This window comes from Rhinolophus sinicus, linkage group LG04 (genome assembly GCF_036562045.2).
Source record: "Rhinolophus sinicus isolate RSC01 linkage group LG04, ASM3656204v1, whole genome shotgun sequence".
Lineage (NCBI taxonomy): Eukaryota > Metazoa > Chordata > Mammalia > Chiroptera > Rhinolophidae > Rhinolophus > Rhinolophus sinicus.
Window position 1 is genome coordinate 40,997,944 of NC_133754.1, and position 8,032 is coordinate 41,005,975.

General features: G+C 47.3%; 1 protein-coding gene across 1 annotated transcript; it reads right to left on the reverse strand.

Annotated features, from left to right (window-relative positions):
- Nucleotides 1-2,796: 2,796 nt before the first annotated feature.
- SOX21 (SRY-box transcription factor 21) lies at nucleotides 2,797-4,436 on the reverse strand. Its single transcript, XM_019737190.2, has one exon. It carries the CDS (start codon nucleotides 3,770-3,772, stop codon nucleotides 2,942-2,944), a length of 831 nt encoding a protein of 276 aa, XP_019592749.1. The 5' UTR covers nucleotides 3,773-4,436; the 3' UTR covers nucleotides 2,797-2,941.
- Between the last annotated feature and the right edge of the window lie 3,596 nt (nucleotides 4,437-8,032).

Below are 8,032 nucleotides of genomic sequence, written 5' to 3' on the forward strand. Positions count from 1 at the left end.
TTGGCTAAGTGACCCTGTGTGCTCTACCCCGGGCATCCTACCCCTCCCCTTCCCCATCTTTCTAGTCTTCTTCTCATTCATCAACACTCCAGAGCTTTGCTCCCAGAACACGCTGATCTTTGGGAAAAGAGGAGGGGGCGGGAGGGGGCGGGGAATCTTGGGGCCAGTGGGGCCGAGCTGGAAGGCTCAGGGAGGTAACTAAGATTTAGGGCTGGGGTGATTTCCAGCGAGCCGCAGGAAGTTCCGTGTTGAGAAGTGATGGGCTGCTACAAAAGGCAAAGACGAAGGCTTGAAAGGATTTAATTAACCGTGTCAGGGATAATTACCCCTGGACAGTCCAAATTAGTTTTGCATAATCGCTTAGAACCATATGAATTAACTTATAATATTGCAAAGAGCTTGGGGAATAACAGGAGAAGGATCGTTTTAATTAGTGAATCAGGGTCAATCCAGCAGAGCCTATTTCTCACATTCCCAAAATTTTCATGGTTTTTAAAATATGATTCCGTTGGGGAAAAACAATGACTTTAAAGACTTGTGTTGCTTATAAAGACGTGCACTCAAGATATGGTCTCTGTCAATGGAGAACAAGTTTAGGACTAGTTGAGTCTTGTATCTTGAGAATTTCTAACTGGGTGGGGGCAAAATAAAGATCTCTCTACAGTTATTTTTTTTTCCTCTGATATTCTTAGTGGTGCCTTATAATCTCTTTTCTAAGAGTAAAATCCTTTATGATTTCAAACCTTTTTCCAGTGGAAACTTGTCTAGCCCTAGAGATTCAATCTTCTCCATTAGAATTTGTTATATTTCTATTTTAATGCTATTAGCATGACAAAATAAAACCCTAAAGAGGCCAAAAGTTATACATTGTTATTAGCAGTGATTATTCTTCTAAATAAAATCTTAAGGTGTAAATAAGGAATAAGCCAAAGATGAGTTAACAAATTACACTGATTTTAGTGGTGGGGCTCTTCTACTAGCAAGATAAAGTGGTCAGGCAACTTTCCCCTCTTAAAATGTTACTGGAAACTAGTGAAATGCTTTGAACGGTCTGGATGTTTTCAATGAGCTCTGTTCTACTGGTTCATGAATGCCTTTTTTTCCCCAAGATAATACAACTACTTGGTTTTTTTTTTATCTTCTTTCCTATTCACGATTAAAAAATGTGATAAATCAGGTTTTTGGCTCTGAATAACAATGGCTTGATTTAGATTTCCTAGTAAATCTATTCAAAAGTGAAACAAAGGCTGCCTTTGGAGGATACCTTACACTTCACCTGGACCAGGCACGTAAGGGCAATTCAGATAAAAATCTTGTTAGGAACTCAACAAGAAATAGAGGATTTTCTCTTTTCCCTGGTTCAGGCTTTATTTAACTCTTTGTTCAAAAAAAATGAACAGAGTGATAGTCGGATTCTAATTTACAGATATAGTTTAGACGTCTAATATTAAATTAGAAGATCACACAAGAAAACCATTTACACATGAAGGTTAAAACCAATACTTAAACTTTTTAAAACTTTATATTACATAAAGCCAAAAGGAAACTAAATACATGTTAGCCAACTTCATTCACAAACATTAGTCAAAATATATACATTTAAAAAAGAAACAAAAAAGCCATAATTGAGGAAGGTTCTTTCCTCTAAAATGTGTTTTATCGTAATTTGCAAATCAATTGCAGATGATCTAAAAAATAAGCTAATTAGGGAGGGAACTCCAAAACACATTTAAACGGTTCAAGTTGTGGAGAAATGCTAGCTGAAAACGAGAGACATCTGTCAAAACAATTCTGTGGGGTTTTTTTTTTCAGTTTTGCTAAATAATAAATATATAATTACCACTCAGACAAAAAAGTCTGATTTAATCTAAGATAAAATTGCGATTCTGAAACAGTCCCGCAATTTTTAGAAGTTAACTTGGACATGTGCTAAAATGCTTTAGAGTCTAAAACTGACTCAAATTTAGGACAACGTAAATAACACATTCTCAGACTCAATGTTTTCACGGACATATACACATTTACAATCTTAAGGTGAATGCAGCCATAAGGGGAAAATAGGAACAGGGCCTTAGCATTTTCTGTAAACTGTGTCAGAAATCCAAGCCAGTGGACTCAGGGTGACTTCTAGCAGTTTTGGGTTTTGTTTTTTTTTAGGGAGAAAATCCAACTGACAACTTTTCATCTTGCACATATTTCTTGTTTGCATTCCTTACTCTTGAGAAAGAGCTCTTGCTCTGATTTGCACATGGCATGATAAACAAAAGAAATCGTCATCATCTCACATACAAAAGGCCAGATTCGAGCAGGTCACTGGTCAAGAATGGATCCAGTCTGGGGGTTCTGCTTGAAAGAACAGAGATTTGCAAAGTTCAAATAGTACAAATAGGGAGCAAGTTTGCTCAGAGCCATCCTGCTCCGAGAAACTAATGACACAGATCAACTTTTCCCCTGTGCCAGCCATTTCAGACCTAACTTTTGAACAGAGTGCATGCAACACAGACCAGGAGAAAAAAAAAAAAAAAGGAGGGAGGGAATGAGAAACAAAAACAAAACCGACAATAAACTTCCAACAAACAAAACAGCAGAACCCAACATGTCAAAAAATTACTCCTCCACCTCAGTGGGCCAAAACGCAACAGGTTCCGAAGTGCAAAACAAACACCAACTGCTGCAGGATACAACTGCCCTCTTTAAAGCTGGCTGCCGAAGTGCAGGTCTGAAATGATCCTGTGAATTCACACGCACACTCTCCCGCGCACTCGCGCGCTTGGCCACTCGCGCCCCGACTGGCATCTCTGCCTCTGCCTGATACCTATACATCTTATGTATATACAAACCGGGGCCCCGTCGCGGGAGGGCGTTCGCGGAGGCCGCAGACCTCGTACCTATACATATGTACACGTGTGCACACTGGTCCTCGCAAGGCGGCCCCGCGGGGTCATAGAGCGGCGGCGTAAGCCGCGGGGTAGGGGTCCAGTTGAGGCTTGCCCATGCCCGGCAGCAGGATATAGGCGAGTGGCGGCTGCAGCCCGGGGCTGGGCCACGCGCTGCAGTTGCACGGAATCATGTAGCCCGGGTTGCCCGGGCTGGGGTGCGAGTGCGTGTGCCCCCCGGCGGCCGCGGCGGCCGCTGCAGCCGCTGCAGCCGCACCGTGGAAGGCGCCCGCGCCCGCGGTCGGGTACCCCAGCGACGACGCGTATGGGAGGCCGGACGACGACGAGGAGATCTCTGCCATCTTGGAGCCCAGGTCAAGCAGAGAGTAGGGGCTGCCGGCTGCGGCAGCGGCTGCTGCTGCTGCGGCGGCGGCGGCCGACTGCGGGAAGAAAACGCGCGCGGCGGCGGCGGCGGCGGCAGCGGCCGCCTTCTCGGGGTTGGCGAGCAGCGACTCCGGCACCAGGCCGCCGCCCGCGCCCGCGTGCAGCCCGGCGCCCGCCTTGAGCGCCGGATGCTCGGCGTCGGCCACGCCGCCCAGGCCGTAGGGCACCGGGAAGGCGAACTTGTCCTTCTTCAGCAGCGTCTTGGGCTTGCGCCGCGGCCGGTACTTGTAGTCGGGGTGCTCCTTCATGTGCATGGCGCGCAGGCGCTTCGCCTCGTCGATGAACGGCCGCTTCTCCGACTCAGTGAGCAGCTTCCACTCCGCGCCCAAGCGCTTGCTGATCTCCGAGTTGTGCATCTTGGGGTTTTCCTGGGCCATCTTGCGCCGTTGAGCCCGCGACCATACCATGAAAGCGTTCATGGGCCGCTTGACGTGGTCCACCGGCTTGGACATGTTCTCGCCGTGCCGCGGCTGCAGTCCGCCGCCGCCCGGGCCGTCGCCCTCGGTCCGGAGGAAATCAATGTTGGCTGTCCGCGGGGACCCGTTCGGCCCGCCGGCTCTCGCTGTGCCCCACTTCGCGCTCCGGCGTCGCTCCCGCTCGGGAGGAGGGGGCCGGGGGACCAGCCCAGGTCCGCGCCGCGCCCCGGGCCGCCCTGATCTTTCTGGCCGAGCGCTTGGGAAAATCCTCTCCAGAACACGGTAACTTCTAGGGGGTGCCCTCACCCCACGGTAGCAGTTTGCCCTTTTCTTTCTTTTTGTCTTTTCTCTCCGATGGCTTTTGCTTGCGAACTCCCTGCAGGTAGTCGCTACCCGGCAGAGCGCTCGTTCTCCTCGGTCTTTTAACTGCACAGCAGCGCGGAAAGTTGCGTCGCGGAGTCTCCACCAAGTTGATTCCAGGCGCCCGCCGCCGCGTGCTGCCAAGTGCCAAAGGGGGCTCTCGGCGGCAGGAGTGTTTGGGTTCTCGGTGACTTTCTCATTTGACAGTAGCAGATGGGGATGAGGGAGAGAGGGAGGTGGCCCCAGAGGAGGAAGAGGAGGGGGAAGTGGAGGAGGGTCCGGACGCACCACCGGAACGCAGAGCACAGCAATGGGTATCAATACAAATACAGCAGCACCAGCCGGTCTTCCTGACTCGGGGCAGGGTGCGCTGATGGAAATCCCAATCGGCTGGGTTTTGGGGGTGGGGCGGGGAGCTTTCCGCGCCCCCAGCACCTGCCTCGAGGGTCTTCCTCTCCAGCTGACGATTCGGGAAGGATGTTGGATGAGGCTTGATCAACCATGGGGTCGCAGGGCCTCAGAGGAAATTCTCCAGGCTCTCCGAGGCGCCGCGTCTCGCCGTCCCCTGGGCCATGCCAGCTCCGCTCGCTCCTAGCCACTGCAGGCGCGCCCACTCCAGCTGCCCGAGCGCACCGAACGTGGAGGGCGGCGCTGCCTCTGCGTGGCGCGGACCGGCCGCGTCCCCTCCTTGCTCTTCTTGGCCGCCGCCCGGCACTTGCAACTAACTTCGCCCAAGTTTCCTGCACCACCGCCGCCGCGCCCCTGTCGGCGCTTTTGCTTCGCAGCGTGCGCCCGCCTGTGCGCCGAGCCGAGGGCCCCTCTCTCCTGGGTTCTCCCGCCAGAACCCAGCAGGTGCGGAGGCGGAGGGGCTGGAGGAGGGGATTTAAGGAAACCGCGCAGTCACCTCAGTTCGCAGGTCCGCGCTGCGGCTGCTTCCGCTTCCCCGACTCCCGCAGCACAGTGGGCCCCTTCGCGGCCCAGACCGCCACTCTGCAGCTCCTGACTCGGCGGGAGCCCTGTGCACGGTCTCAGGTGAGTGTAGCTACCTGCGTGTGCACAAGCCTGCAGCCGGCGATGGGTGTGCATGTCCAGCCGCGGTTGAGAGTGTATATCTGGGGGCATGCGGAGGAGGTGGAGCCCAGGACTCCAGGAGGGAGGAGGGACCAGAGAAGCCTCCTCCCGCTCCCACACCCTTAGGACCTCGAATTAAACAGGATCCCCACCGCCCCCCTCCATACTCCTCCTCCTCTTTTCTCTTGAGAGCAGGTTTAGGCTAGTGGAGATCATGGAGCGCGTCGCGGAGTCTGCGCACTGCTTCGCGTTGGCAACCTCGGTGTCTTCCGGGCTACCCTGGCCGGCCGGAGCTGCTCTGCTGGTGGCTCTGGGATCCTCTGCCTGAAGGAAGGAAGCGCGCCAGGGAGAGAACCTCGCGAACTACGGAGGAAGAGGGGACGCACCCTAGAAAATGTTGGAGACTTTTCTTTGTAAGAAAGGGCTTATTTTCCTTGGAGGTCCAGATGTTACTTGCAACAGATGCTTCCCGCATTTTCTTGCACTGGTGATGCACCCAGTTAGAGGTAGTGGAGTGAAAAAAAGCTGAGGACGGACTGACTGAGCGTCCTCTTGGCAACCCTTTCGAAAAGGAGCTAGCCCAGGCTGACAGTAGGCATCCTTGGCTGACTATTCCGCTCTTTAAAATTTGTTTTGTTTCTTTTCTGGTCGTCAGAGCCATCTATATGCTGATCTCTTGAGGGTACAGTTAACTTACAGTATCTCAAATAATGAGAGGATGGTGTTCAAAACGAATAAGAAGAGTGAAATGTTTCTCTGAAAGAAAAAAGTGAACTATACCAATCATGCCATACTGGAATATTTCAGTGTTAAGCACAATTTTCTTTAGTAAGAACAGGTTGTTGTTTTTTATAATTGAAATGATGCAAACATCAAACAGCATGATTTTGTTTGCACATTTTTCTCACTTCTTGGTGTGCTGCAGCATACTTATAACATGATCCAGTCTGGAGGTTTTATTCACAAGTTGGCCTGCCCTGCAGGGACGACTTGCTTGCCTTCTTTCTTTGGGAGTTTAGATTTGACCTAGCCATGTGGTGTGTGTGCAAATAGGACGTGCTATAAGCAGTTAACTCTTTAAATCTTCCCTGCTATGTGTGTTTCTCTCTCTCTCTCTCTCTCTCTCTCTCTCTCTCTCTCTCTCTCTCACACACACACACACAAGCATTGATTGTAGTTATGAACTTAAAAACTGTTTTAGGTCATCAGATTTATTTAAAAGTTAGGCTTGTTTTATTGCTCATTGCAATACAAATTAGTGATTGTTGCTTTAATTTTAGTTGCTGTGATAACGTATAGAAATGTAAATCAGCAGTGAGTCTATTTTTCTTAAGATAGCATCTTTACAAATGTTTACTTTGTATCAGTTATGCCCTTGGATTGCTAAAACAATTGGACTGACTTCTTAGAACGATATTTCTTTCCAGGCTCTATAAAGGCACTGTCATTAACAGACTCTGGGTGGAGAAACATTAAAACACTAGCAAGTGTAATTACTAGACTAGAATATTAAATATACTGTTTTGTGATGATAAATTACAAAATTATCATTCCTGAGCTTTTAACCTACTAACGTGTATAATAGGTCTGAGACAAAAATATTATACACTGTCATACAAAGAACATACATGTATGGGGGAGCAAGATATGAAAAACTAAAAATTGTCAATAAAGTTGAATCTAATTATAAAAATTATCTTGACATATAAAAAAGGACAAGGATTGAGAAAGATATTTTATATTGATTGGTTAAATTATACTCTTTTCAAATTTAAGTTTAAAACTCTATTGCAGTAAATTAATACCATGGAAAGAAATGTTTGTGTGTGGGATTGAAATGTATGCTTATATATGCAATATAGTATGACAAATAAAATACATAAGCTTCCTTGGATATAGCTTTATAAATTGTGCAATAAATATCACCTGTTTAGTGATAGTAAATAAACAAAATTTGGAAGTTCTTAAGTCCAAGAATGTTAAACTGTGCAAAACAAAGGTGCTTTCCATACCTAAAAAGAAAGTGGCTGTTTGTCTATTCACCAAATAAAATTTTACATATTTCAAAATAGCAGAGATTTGGTTTTTGATTTCACTTTTTAGGGGATCAATATTCTAGGCCTACAAGAGGAGGTAAGGCCCTTACAATAAGCTGTGCGTGTGAAAGGAAGGCAGTGGGTACTGCTGTTTTTAACTATCACATCTCTTGCCTGAATCTGGTTGAATTTTTCACAAAGTAAGTTTTCTTGCCATTCTCCCTCTTCTGTGCCAAAATGTAAAGTCAGTTTTAATTTTCACAGATTTTATGTTTTACTTGATAGAATGTTATATTTTCATTCTTGGGTATTTTTTACCTAAAAATGAAAAATACCAAGATATAGAAAACAGTGTGTGGTGTGTGTAAAGAATGAAGGAAAATAAATTGAAAAAGAATTGTAAGTTCCTTCAGCTATATGTTGTCAACTCTTGATTGTGAGTACCCAGTGAACAGTGTACCTTTATCAGTAGTCTGAGTGGACTGTGTATTTAACCTGTGGTCACAGTAATACCTGTACTCACAAATACGTCTAATCAGAAACTGAGAGACAGGCACTGTCTCAGAAAAAGTTGGTGAGTCTGTGTAAATTCACCCCCCCCCCCTTAAATCCACCCCAGTAAATGATCATTTTCAATTCTAGAACTTTCACTAGGAGGCAGCATTGAGGTTGTTGGGGAATAAAAACTTTGGCAACACCATATTGACTGGCTCTCTTTCTCTTTCTCTCTTTTCTATAAAAGAGGGGAGACTTTTTGGGTCCCAAAGGAAGAAGATAAGGGATCACAGTGAATCAAATCATTTTCCTCCACCCTTCCTGTCTCCACTCT